The sequence below is a fragment of the Rhincodon typus genome, chromosome 22 (assembly GCF_021869965.1).
Source record: "Rhincodon typus isolate 14 chromosome 22, sRhiTyp1.1, whole genome shotgun sequence".
NCBI lineage: Eukaryota > Metazoa > Chordata > Chondrichthyes > Orectolobiformes > Rhincodontidae > Rhincodon > Rhincodon typus.
In genome coordinates, this window is record NC_063353.1 from 32,045,453 (window position 1) to 32,059,793 (window position 14,341).

General features: G+C 40.3%; 1 protein-coding gene across 1 annotated transcript in view; it reads right to left on the reverse strand.

The window, feature by feature from the left end:
* LOC109915240 overlaps nt 1–14,341 on the reverse strand; it is a 34,978-nt gene that overhangs the window by 3,548 nt on the left and 17,089 nt on the right. The window contains exons 10-13 of the mRNA XM_048609981.1: nt 13,904–14,104; nt 10,817–10,948; nt 10,032–10,110; nt 8,442–8,629 (exon numbers count right to left, since the gene is read on the reverse strand). Coding sequence (XP_048465938.1) covers nt 8,442–8,629; nt 10,032–10,110; nt 10,817–10,948; nt 13,904–14,104 — 600 coding nt within the window. The remainder of the gene's footprint in view (nt 1–8,441; nt 8,630–10,031; nt 10,111–10,816; nt 10,949–13,903; nt 14,105–14,341) is intronic.

Here is a 14,341-nt window from a genome sequence, read left to right on the forward strand (position 1 = left end):
GTAACTTTTATCCCTGCTCACTTGAAATCTTTGTATCTGTATTCTAGATAATGACTTTATCACTTTTTACTTAGTAATTTGAAGCAATTATGTAATAAATAGCCATTTATCTCATGCAAGAAGCTGCGATGTTGGTTATTTTTAAATTTGAACACACAAATTTGTAATTCATGGACCACTCAGAACATTCATGATGTGAGAATGACAGCCGAAACATCATTGTATGTGCTTGGTATCAGATCCTCACTGAATGCTCCTGTGAAGTCCCTTGGATCGTTTTATTACATTAAAAGTGCTAATATTAATATAAGTTGGTGTTTTAAATATTTTAATCAATCTATTCACTGACTCAAAGATATTGTTGCATGCTGCTAGAACAGGTGGGATGTGAACCCAGGCCTCCTAGCTCAGAGGTAGGGACATTACAGTGTCACAAAACCCCCTAAGTTGGTGTTTTAGTGTAAATATCTCATTGCATTGAGCCCTATTTGTTAGGATCAAACAATCACTTATGCAATGCATGATTTTCCATCCCATTATTGGAAACATCCATGGGGTCTTGAAGCAAAAATCTATTAATTTACCAAATTGTACCAGGCAAATTGTTTGCTTTGGCAGAAATCAAATAGCAATCAAAATAGGAAATTATAAACATATGAATTAAAAGCAGGAGTATGTCCCTTAGGTCTTTTCTACCATTGGTCTCAACTCTACTTTACTGTCAGCCTGCTTACCCTCTGACCCCCTTGTTAATCAAGTGTCTATCTAACTTAGGCTTAAAAATATTCAATCATCCTGCTTCCACTACTTTCGGGCTAGGAGTCTTCCATTAAATACAACATTCTGAGAGAAAAATAATCTCCTTGTTTCTACCTTAAATGACAGGCCCCTAATGATTAAACCAGTTCTAATCTCATTTTATAAAGGAAACATCCCTTCAGCATCTACCTATTTTTCACCTCAGGAATATATATGCGTCAATAAGATCACCTGTCAATCTTCTAAATTTCAATACATGCGGGCCAAAACTATCTATTTTTCCCCATAACATAGTCCTTCATCCTAGAAATCAGTTAAGTGAATGTTCTGTGCACTGTTTCTAATACACTCATATCATTTCTTAAATATAGGGACTAAACTTGTGCACAACACTTCAGGTGTAGTCACCAAAGGCTTACATAATTCTAGCAAAACCTACTATTTTATACTGATTTCCCCTTGCAATTAACAACATTGTATTTGTCTTAATCACTTGCTGTACCTTCATAGTATTTGTAATGTGTGCACTAGGACACCTTGATCCCTCTGTACAGTTCTGCAGTCTCAGACTATTTTAAATAACATGTGGCTGCCAAAATAGGCAAGTTCACATTTTCCCACATTTCACTCCATCTTCTAATTTTTTTTGTTGATTTACACAACGGGAGATAGATAGGTTATGTCCTCTTCACAACTTGCTTTCTTATCTTTCTTTGTATTGTCAGCAAACATACATTCAATTCCTTCATCCAAGTCGTTGATATAGATTGTAAATAGTTGAGGCCACAGGGAGTATTTTAACCCTTAAATGAGACAATTGTAGATAACTAGTCTTGGGAAGTGGTATCAGTTTAACATACAAATAAATGGACAGAGCAAAACAAAAGAACAAATGGACTTTTCATATTTCAAACCATACAGAACCAGAAAAAATCATTCTGATCCTTCAGATTAACCCTAGTGCCATAAACTGTACATAATTATCCATTGAATTTCTCATCAAATGCCTGTGCAATTCCCCTTAAAATTATTGACAATATCGAACTCAGACACTTCCATTTGTAATCCTTTCCAAACATTCACCACTTTGTGAAGTTGTCTTTTTCTCTTAATTAGGTTCAATTTTTCACAGAAAGCAATTCAAAATTCTTTTACAACATAAATGGATTGGATCACAAGTTGTGTTCTATTGTGTCTATCCGTTGACTCAACTGAGAAATGAACAGTTGAAATCCAACAAAGACAGGGAAGTCTGAATTACAGGGCAGGCTTCAGGTTCAAATTCACAGCCCCACTGGATTTAATGAGTTAAGCACACAGTCACCCCACTTATTACAGCCCCTCAATTGCTCTGGCTGTTCTAAGTTTGAACCCACTGGAAAGACAGAGAGAAGAATGCAGGACGATCCCACACACTCACCAGCTGGAACCACTTTAACTTCTGAGAACAGCAAGTGGTGAATAAAAGGAAAATGAGGCAAGGAGAGAGAGAAAATGAGTCAGTTTTTTCCCCTCAGTCACAGACAGTTCAGCACTTTAAATACATTTTCGATAAAGATTTGAATGGTCACATGTACACATTAAATGTGTTTTCCCAACACGCCTGGAACAAGTTAGAATAAGTGACCTGTCTGATTTACAGGCCTTCTAGCCTCCCTTCAGGTTACTGTATTCTACAAAGTTCTGTGCTGCATATTGCCAGCACACGGTGTCAGAGGAAGTATAATTCACCAATTTCCAATGCAAATTGGTTTTCAGTGATATGCATTCGTCCATTCTTATTATGTGGACTTAGTGATACCCAACTAGTCTTAATAAAAACCAAAAGAACTATAGATGCTGTAAATCAGGAACAAAAACAAAGTTGCTGGAAAACTCAGCAGGTCTGGCAGCATCTGTGAAGGAGGGTCACCGAACATGAAGCATTTACTCTTTTTTCCTTCACCGTGAAGGAGGGTCACCGAACATGAAGCATTTACTCTTTTTTCCTTCACTGTGAAGGAGGGTCACCGAACATGAAGCATTTACTCTTTTTCCCTTCACAGATGCTGCCAGACCTGCTGAGCTTTTCCAGCAACTTTGTTTTTGTCCCATCTAGTCTTGGTTCTTCTGAAAGTTTTGTGTCACATTATTGGATGCTACTTTAAGCATCTCCTTAATTTTAATGTGCTAGTGAGTTAGTAAAATATCACACATGGATCTGAGATGAACTAGTTCCTTCAAAAAAGCAAGAGAAAGCATTTTCAGCTCCTAGGGAAGCTATGGATCAAGAATACACATTTTAACTCAGTCACCATGTTCTTCTGGATTAGTGATATTTATCTGCCCTTCAATACCAAGTGGCCTGTTATGAATTAGTAATTTTATACTTTGTTGCCATGCAGTGACACCCATAGCTTTAATCCATTCTTACACAAATATGCAAGTGTTTTTTAATTGTTGTTTCCAAATAAGTCAAACTCATGCAAATTCCCTTGCATATTGGAATTCTAAATAAATAAAGCCATTAATATACCTGGAAATGTAACTGAAGGAAAATTAGAAAAATCCATAAATTACTTTTTTTTCAAAAACTTGTCCTAGAAATTCAATGGGGCCATGCCCCTTTGGGCACATAAAGATCCCAAATGACAATCAGGGCAGGGTAGGGAGGTTGGTCTGGGTGGGATGCTCTTTGGAGGGTCGTTACGGACTTAATGGGCTGAATGGCCCACTTCACACTGTAGGGATTCTATGATTCTGATTATGTGATGTTAGCAAAGGCATAAAATGTCAGGCTTAAGTCTGAAAAGCCATTGTCTATTTATCAAAAGACATTCAAGTAGTCCTTTAGTAGTACAGAATTTGAATATTGATGAAAAAAGACACAGTCAAAGCTTTTAGTCTTGCATTCTTCAGGATAATACCTAAGTAAAGGGAAAACAACATTTATACTGTATGAAGGGTGTGCAGTTGCTTTGAAAAAAATCTGTTTGGTTGAGGTGTTGCCATGGAAAATGCACCAGTCAATGATGCCAGCCAGTTAACTACTAAGCTCCCCCCAGAGTCTACACCAGGAAGGTTGAAATTGATTGGTAAAGGCATTGTCTTTAGAACTGAACTAGGCAATGACTGTCACCTATTTTGCCAAGTTAATACAACTGCTGTGTGAGTGCATGTTCTTTCTGTTTGCAAACATTCCTGTGTAAACCCTGTGTATTAACATTCATAGCTTCTCGTACATATAAGTGTGCCACACTGTTGAGTTTGACTGACAATCCTAAATTGGCCATAAAACAACATTTCCCATCAATGTTTTCGAATAAGCAATGTACTGATCCAACCTGCTTGCAAAATGTACAACACAGTGTTCAAAATTAGATGTGATTCAGCAACTGGAGCAATAATCCTGAGTGTGTGACGAATTATACTGACAATTTAGATTTGTCAAAATTTAGGTTGTCGTTCATGAACTTGTGTAGCTTATCTTTATGTGTATATATGCCACTAACAGAATAAAATCATAAAATGGGTAGTACTCAGAAGACCATTCAGTTTATCAAGCCTAAGCTGGCTCTCTCAGGAATAACTCACAGTCCCACTCCTCTGCCCTTTCCCCATAACCCTGAAAATCTTCTCTCTTCAGGTGCTCAACCAATTTCCTTTTGAATGCCACAACTTAATCTGGTTCCACCGTACTTAAGCAGTACATTCCAAATCCTAATTACTCACTCTGTAAAGCAAAAAGTTTGTTAAGTCACGTTTGCTTCTCTTACCAATGACCTTAAATTGACATCTTCTGGTTTTTGATCCCTCCATTGAAAGGAACAGTTACTTTCTAGCTGCTCTGCCCAGATACTTTGTGTGTTTGAACACCTTTATCATATGTCTCAAACTTCCCTTCCCTTAAGAGAATATGATGTGGTGGTGCTAGTGTTGGACTGGAGTGGACAAAGTCAAAAATCACACGACACCAGGTTATAGTCCAACAGGTTTATTTGAAAACACTAGCTTTCCAAGCTCTGCTCCTTCCTCAGGTGTAGTTTAAAAGAGGAGGTACACCGACACTGAATTTATAAGCAGAAAGGTAACAAATGGCTCGCTGACCGCCTCCAGTTGAATCTTTAATCAGTTGGAAAGGAGATACAGATTTCTATTGATTAAAATGCAAATCCCAGGATTTCTTTCAAGCCATTGCCCTGAGATAATTAAAGGTTTTATCAATGTATACAACAGGTGACATCTCAGGTCAGACAATGCATTTTAGGTGTGGAGCCTTGGTTAGAATGTGTCTGTGCTTTAACTTGGAGTCAGGTTGGTTTTTTTTGAACAAAATAGAATGTATCTGCAAATACACAGACATCTTTGATGAAATAATTCACCTCATAGATTTATATGTGTGGTGTGTATGTGTGTGTGTGAGATAGAGTGTGAGAGAGTATATGTGTGTGAGCATGTGTGTGTGAGAGAGAGAGTCTTTGTGAGTGTGTGTGTAAGTGTGTTTGTGTGACAGAATGTGTGTGTGCGTTTGTGCGTATGTGAGTGTGTGTGTGAGAGTATATAGTGTGGTGGGGTCACCTGTAGCATGACACGAACCCAAGATCACAATTGAGGCTACGCTCATGGGAACCAAACTTGGCTATCAGCCTCTGCTCAGCGATTTTGCATTGTTGTGTATCTCAAAGTGCACCTTGGAGAACGTTTACCCAAAGATCGAAGGCTGAATGCCCTTGACTTCTGAAGTGTTCCCCCACTAGGAGGAAGCACTCCTGTCTGCCGATTGTTGTGCGGTGTCCATTCATCTGTTGTCGTAGCGTCTGTGTGGTTGCACCAGTTTACCATGCCTTGGGGCATCCTTGCCTGCAGCGTATGAGATAGACAACGTCGGCCGAGTCACATGAGTATCTGCTGTGTGTGTGGTGGGTGATGTTCCCACGTGTGATGGTATTGTCCATGTCGAAGATCTGATATGTCTTGCAGATGTTGCCATGGCAAGGTTGTGGTTGATGCTGTGCTGAAGTCTGGGTAGTTCGCTGCGAACAATGGTCTGTTTAAGGTTTGGCAGATATTTGAAGGCAAGAAGTGAAGGCATGGGGAAGATCGTGCTGAGGTGCTCATCATCGAAGAACATGGCATAGTTTCTCCATTCCCAGGAAGTACTGGATGATGAAGGGTACCTTACTGGTCATATCCCATGTTTGTCTTCTGAGGAGGTCATTACGGTTTTTCGCTGTGGCAGCATTGAAGGACGTCCTCATAAGAACGGGATACGATGCTCAACTCATCAATCGCCAGTTCCGACAAGCCACAGCAAAAAACCATAATGATCTCCTCAGAAGAAAGACACGGAATACAACCAATAGCATACCCTAAGTCATCCAGTGTGTCGCAGCCTTCAACACATTATCGATGGCGACGAGCACCTCACCACAATCTTCCCTACTCCACTTCTCACCTTCAAATAACTGCCAAACCTTAAACAGAACATTGTTCACAGCAAACTACTCAGCCTTCAGGACAACATTGACCACAACCCTGCCATGGCAATCTCTGCAAGATATGTCAGATCATCAACAAGGATACCACCATCACATATGGGAACACTACCCACTTTGTACACGACAGATACTCATGTGACTCAGCCAATGTTGTCCATCTCATACGCTGCAGACAAGAATGCCCTGAGGCATGGTACATTGGTGAGACTATGCAGACACTACGACAACGGATGAATGGACACCGCGCAACAATCGCCAGACAGGGGTGTTCCTTTCCATTGGGGGAGGACATTCGACCTCGGATCTTTGAGTAAACATCCTCCAAGGCAGACTTTGAAATACATAACAACACAAAATCGCTGAGCAGAGGCTGATAGCCAAGTTTGGTAGCCATGAGGGCAGCCTGAACTGTGATCTTGGGTTCATGTCATGCTACAGGTAACCCCACCATACTATATACTCTCTCTCTCTCACACAAACACGCTTACACTCACACAGACCCTTTCTCACATACATGCACCCTCACACACATACATTCCCTCACACTCACTGACTTTCTCAAAACACACACACTCACCCACACGTACACATACACATTCTGTCGCACAAACACATTTACACACACATACTCGCACACTCACACAGACCTCTCTCACGAACACGCGCGCGCACACACGCACACGCGCACACATACACACACACACACACACACACACACAGAGCCTCTCTCTCTCTCACGTGCACATACACATGCACGTTTTTAGGGTTGTTACCTTTCTGCTTATAAATTTTGTGTTGGTGTACCTCCTGTTCCACACCACACCTGAGGAAGGAGCAGAGCTTTGAAAGCTAGTGTTTTCAAACAAACCTGTTGGACTATAAAAACTAGTTCTGAGGAAGGGTCACTGGACCCAAAATGTTAACTCTGATTTTTTCTTCACAGATGCTGCCAGACCTGCTGAGCTTTTCCAGCAATTTCTGTTTTTGTTCCTGTTGGACTACAACTTGGTGTTGTGTGATTTTTGACCTGAAGAGAACAACCTTAGAATCTATAATAAATGCACTTAACTGCAGTCTCTTATGGCTCGAACCATTCTCATAAACTTTTTCTATTTTCTGTACCCTCTCTAAAGTCTTCACTTTTCTAAGGTACAGTGCCCAAAATTGGGCACAACACTCCAGTTGAGTCTGAAAAAAATTCTTGTGACTCACCTCAGATACTCCTTCTAATATCTAATCACTCTCTGGATAAACAAGTTTCTCCCTGATTCCATCCTAGATTTATTGATGACTATATTTTACTTTAGTCTCCAGGTCTGGCCTCCTTCACAAAAAAAAAGCTTATCCATTTTGCAAATGATTCAAAGCTGCAAAGAAGGTATGCAAAGAAGACTGTACAGAGGGATGTGAATTGGGTGATTAGACAACAAAGATGCTAAATAGAGCGTAATGCAGTGAGTGAAATTTTGAAATATGGTAGGAAGAAAGGAAAAGGTGAGATTCATAGGGATTTGGTTGCTCTTGTACACAAATCTTAAAAAAAATTAATCTGCAAATACGGCAAGCAATTTTACGGGCAAGTACTGTGATAAATTTTATTGCAAGTGGTTTTTAATATTGAAGTAACAAAAGTTTCTGCTATTGTGTATGGCTTTGGTGAGACCACACCTGGAGTGCTGTGTACAGTTTTGGTCTCCTGCCTATGAAAGGATTCTACCAACATTAGAGACAGAATAACAAATGTTCACTAAATTTATTCTTCCTGGTACGAGAGGTTTCCCCAATGCTGGGACATTGAGTTGATTGGAGAACTCTTGATCACCCTCCTTTTTACATTCTACAGGCCCTTAAAAGGTCAACATCATTCCTTAGATAAGAGTTTGTGTATGGATTTCCTGCACTTGTTCTGACTGCTGGAGTGGCTTGAAAAAGAATTTTAGGGAGTATAATTTCCTGCCTGGACCTTGGTTTTTCTTTTGTTTTTGCCTCAGGTGTTAGGCTAAGGAGAGAGTCTAGCCATTTTCTGACCCATACATTGCAGGACAGGCTTGATGAACTTTTAGAAGCTTGTAATAATACTTCTTAATTTACATACTAACTTTGCCATGGTTTTCTCATTTTAAGAACATAATGAATTACAGTGCCAGATGCCCTTGTCTATATATTTTTCACATATACATGCAGGTTAAAGCCACGGTATCTTACCACATTGGTATTTCGTTCTGCTGCAACAGTGCCCCTTTGTCTATGTTGCCTGTGTCGACGCCTCAGGTTATACACAAGTAGGACAAATGCGACAATAAGGAGGAGGAGTAATACGCCAATGATTCCTCCCAACAATCCCATTTCCTTAGAACTGTGCTTCCTGCTTTCTTTGGGAAGTCCAGTTGGAACTACAAAATAACAGGAGAAAAATGTCATTGGATCACATAAGTTGATAAAATTTAGTGGTCTGGGCGCAATGGACCTTACATGGGGAAACATCTGTGTTTTTTTATTTCTATGCAAGATTTGGTTAATTTTCATAAAGTCGTCATTGTCATGGGAGTACGTTTATCACTGAGCCCAATTTTGAGGTCAGCCACAACACTGTGGAACAGCCACATCCATAGTTGGAGGATGAGAAATAAGTAACTGTTGGTCTTCAGTTCTCAGCCATCCAATGAAGATTTAGTTTATAAATATAAGTATCAAAGAAAATAAAGTCATCATAGTCCCAACAGGCTGCTCTTTTATTAGAGAGAGACAACTGGTGTTGAATTTACCCTGACTGTCACCACACCTCAGGTGAGGGGTGAGGTTAAGAAGGCAGGACCTTCATGGTAACTTCAGACAATGCAGGAATTTCACCTGCACTGTTAGTATCACTGTGCATCACAAACCAGCCATGCAACCATCTGAGGTAATACACTGCAGGATTTGCTACGGGTTGTAATAGAAAGCTCTGATTGGATGTTAAATATCTGAAGTCTTTTGTGACCTTTGGACCTACATTACCAAGGTGGGGGTCTCAGGCCTGCTACACACCATACTGCAGGCCTTGCCAAAGTGAATTGCAAGCCAAAGTTTTGGCGTCATGAGGTCTGGATCATAATGGCTATGTACTCCTACCAAGTGAATTGTTGCAAGTCAGTTTAAATCCATGCATTTCTTTGAAGTTACCAGCATGGCCTTAAAGTTGACATCTACCAGTCTGTCATCTGCAAGGTGCACTGCATTAAATCACAAAGGTTTTTTTGATAGCGCCTTCCAAACCTACAACCTCTACCACCTGGAAGGACAAGTTTATTTAAAATCACAAGATTTTAATCAGGTGACACTTCACCTGATGAACGAGCAGCACTCTGAAACTTTGTGACTTTAAATAAATCTGTTGGACTATAATCCGGTATCATGTGACTTCTGACTTTGTCCTCCCCAGCCCAACACCGGCATCTTCACATCATAGAAGGACAAGAGCAGCACATGCATGGGAACATTACCACCTGGAAGAGAAATGACCAAGGTCCATCTAGTTTGCATTCTACCATCCTACTAGTCACATGTGACAACAGTAATGGAGTTGTTGACTAATCATAAAAAATAAACTTATCTATCAAACAGTCTGTAACAGAATTAATATGAGATGAGGAATGCTTCAATAATTGAGAGCTTTGAGCACTGTAGTTCCAGAGTTGCCTGTTTCTCCCAAGCTTTGTACACTCTCCACACTTAATGATTTGGGATGATTACCAAGCTAATGCTGCTTTAGTGTAATCATGGAGGAGAGATTGATAGTTTTGTTGATAGGCTTACCTGGCTGACTTGAGTGAAGAACTTCAACATTGACCTTGGTGCTGACAGTGTCCCCTGAATCATTATCGGATCCAACAATCTGTGCACATAGGTCAAATTTTAGTACCTCTTTTGGAATGAAAAATGAAAAGCATTTGAGAAAATATTGTGAAAATTCATTCTGCTAACAGTGAATCAGTGCTATAATAACTCAGGACAGTACTTGAGACATAAAGAGGTAGCAAAGAAGGAATATTCCACATCAAGGTCTGTTGGCACATGAAAGGGGCTGATGATAGTGCCAAGTCAGTCAGAGTAATGATGGTAATAAGAGAGACACTTCGAAGAAAATGTTAAACTAGGAATGGAAAGGATCACCAGTAAGGGTTTGAAATGGATTGCTAGGCCACTTCAGAAAGCAGTTTAGAGTCAACATAGTCACATATGGACCAGGCAATAAACAGATGGCAGGTTACCTTCTCTGAAGGGCATCAGGAAACTGTCTAGATCTTTATGACAAATCCAATAATTACATGGGATGGAATCTTATTGAGGCATTGGGAGTCTCTATAGAGACCCAATGAGAGACCCACATTACCTGTTTTCAGGAAGGCCTACCCTGTCACAACCAATAAGGCAGTGGTGAGGTCATAGGTGAACCTTCCCCTGGAATCAAGACGCTGAAGGCCTACTGAGAACAGATGGCCAATCAGAGACAGCCAGTTCTTCTGCTGCAGAATGGATGAAGTTTTACTTTTTCTTTGAATACCCCCATCTTTGAATATTCTGCCAAACTTCACCCTTACCTGCAGCATGTACTTTTCATGCGCATGCAATCGATTAGTTCGAGCAAGTAGGAGCCCTTCCTGTGTGATCTGGTATAGCTGTGTGTGATTGGACTGATTTGTCAGGGTGTAGATAAGTTTCGGGTTTCTGCCCTAGGGTAACACAAGGGCACAAAATCAGGTGGAGGCATTTATATCAATCTTGTACATTTGATCTTTTCCACTGCTGCCTATGTACACTTTTCAGTTATATTCCATTCTTACAACATAAGAACATAAGAGCTCGCAGCAAGAGTAGGCAACTCTTGAGCCTGCTCTGCCATTTAATATAATCAGGGCTGATTTCATCTTGGCCTTAACTCCACTTGCCTGCCTGCTCTCCATAACCCTTCAGCGTAAGGGTTAAAAATCTATCTCCTCATTTAATTTATTCAATAACCCAGCATCCACCAACTCTGTGGTAGTGAATTTCATAGATTCAGGACCCATTGACAGAAGTTATTTCTCCCCATTTCTGTTTTACATTTGCTCCAGCTTACCCTAAAACTATAACCTCTTGTTCTAGATTGTCCTGCATGAGGATACCTTAATTAGATCTCCTCTGATTCTTTTAAACTCCAGACAATATAGGCCTAAACTGCTCAATCTCAAAATAAACCCCTCATCTCTGGAATCAATCTAGTGAACCTCCTCTGAACTCCAATACAACTATATTCTGTAGTGACTAGAACGAGGTCCTGCTGGGTAGACCTCATAGAATATGAGCGCCGAGTTCCCTGAATGGTGGCTATTAACTTGGTCCAATCAGAGAGTCCTGGCTGAAGGATATAAACAGGAGCGTCAGGGGTTCTGTTCACTCTAGGAGCCGGCTATGAGCCAGCTGGGTCAGTGTCATGTACTATGCACATGTAAATAAAGGGTGACTTGGTGACAGGATACCGACCTTCATGAAGTTATTTCACATGCATCCTTCAGTAAGGGGACAAAAATTGTACAGAATACTCCAGGTGAGGTCTCACTAATGTCTTGTACAATTATCAAGCTCATTTAGCCTAAGAGGGAATATATCCTGACCTGTGAACTTCTTTGATCACTGTCTTGATGAGATGAATTATGTTGACTTTGGAATGAGTCATAAGCACATATGAATTAGAAGCCGGGGTAAGACATTCAGCTCCTTGATCTTGTTCGTCCTCCTGGCAAGATCATGATTGATTTGATTGCCATCTCAAATTTTTCTTCTACTTACAAATTCTACTTTCCTGCCTAAAAATTTTGGACTTCCTCATGAATTAAGGATCTGTCTAACTCAACCTTAAAAATATTCAATGCCTCTTCCTCAGCTGGTCGCTGGGAAAGAGAATTCATGGAGTACAACCCTTTGAGGGAAATAAATTCTCGTCTCCATTATAAATGGGATACCCATTAAGATCTAAATGGTGTTCCCTCCTGTTAGGGAAAAAAGTCCTTCCAGCCTCCATCCTGTCAAGTCTCCTAGGAGGTCTCATATCAATAAAATCTGGGTAATACATCCATGGGTGAAGGAGAATATTTATCTACTTCGCCTTTCAAAGCTGATTCTTTTTCCACTGTTTTCTCAGATAGCTCATGGCATAAAATAAAATTCTAAACTCCACCTTCACTCTTTTGAATGTTGTTAAATTTGCCTATCACCTACCAAGGAAAATAGTTTTCCTGATTTCCTTTATCAAACCTCTTATATTTATCCAGACTTTAGATCTCCTAACCTTCTTGGATCTAAAGAAAACAGCCTCAGAATCTCTAGTATCCCTTCATATCTGAATCCTCTCATCTTTGATCTCATAGAGTAATAGAGTCATACAGCATGGAAACAGACACTTTGGTCCAGCCAATCCATGCCAACCACAATCCCAAACTAAACTATCCCACCTGCCTGTGCTTGGCCCATATACCTCCAATATTTCTTACTTGTGCACTTATCCAAATGTCTTTTAAATGTTGTAACTGTACCCACACCCACCACTTCCTCTGGAAGTTCATTCCATACACGAACCATTGTGTAAAACACTTGCGCCTCATGTCTTTTTAAAATCTTTCTTCTCCCACCTTAAAAATATGTCGCCAGTCTTGAAATTCCCCACCCTAGGGAAAAGACACTTGCCATTCACCTCATCCATACCCCTCATGATTTTATAAACCTCTATAAGGTCATCACTCAACCTCCCACGCTCTAGTGAAAAATGTCCCAGCCTATCCAGCCTCTCCTTATAACTCAAACCCTTCTTGCAAATAATCAGAGGTAATAGTCTATCTGTATTTGCTGTCTTCCTCTCCTTCAAAAGGCATCCTTGATTATTTGAGGATCACTGAATCATAGCTTACTCTGTGATATTGGTAGAGGACAGGGTGAGGAGGCAGGCCCAAATCTACCTCAGCTACAATGGCAATCTAACCCCACAAAATTAGTGTTATTCTAAACAACATGCTAGCTGTTTCACCAACTGAGTAAAACCTCATGTTCCCGCCCGACCACCTCCCATCCTTTTATTGTTTAAAACACAACTGGATCAGAGAACCCAAACATCTGAACTCAAGAGAACATACACTAAATATATTGCTAGTTAATCCTTTAAACCCTGGTACCATTCTGGTCTTTCTGGTCTGTACCTCTATCCCTTCCCCTCAAATATAATTTTTCCTGAGGTATGAAGCCCAAAACAGAACATTGCATTTCATAACAAGGAAAAAGCTTATAGGGTTATGGAGAAGGGAGAATGTGACTAGGTGGACAGTTCTTTCAAAGGGCTACTGTGAGCATTAAGGGTCAAATGGCCTCCTCCTATCCTCCTAAGACTCCATAAGAGATGAGGCCTGATCAAGTCTCTGTACAACTGAAACATTCACTTTTTCACTTGTTCACTTTTGATATTTCAGCATCCTTGAGCTGAATATCAGGTAAGACGCTCGGACAACTCCTCTGCTCTCTTCAAATAGTGTGTCAGATTTTTTGCACCACCTTAGTAAGTAGAGAGCACCTTAGTTTAATTTCTCTTCATTACCCTCGACAATGGAAAGATGAGGGAATGAGGGACGATATATTAAAAATAAACATGATTTTTAACTCACGTTTTTGAAATCTTGATCCACTGCTTTCACTAATAAGGGTTTATTTCCATAAGTGACTACCAGGGCAAAGGGGTTAGGTTGCTCCTGAACAAATCCTTTATACTCGATCTTGTTAAACCGTGGCCGATGACGATTCTGGACCAGGACATGAATCAACACCTTGGTCACTGCGTATTTGCTGGGGTCATCCACTTGAGAAGCCTGGAGAAAAGAACATCAGAGTAACCCAGCTGTGCTCACCCCAGTGCCGTAATGACACTATTCCTTTTATTATTCCCTGCTTGCTCCTGGAATGAAAGTCAGTCCCAGAAGAAGCAATAATATGGTAGGGGAAATCTAAACAGCATTATGTACTAAAATACCTATCCTTGAGAATTCTGGACAATCTGATTGGGATGAGGGAAAGAGATCACAGAATCCTATAGAATCCCTAGAGCG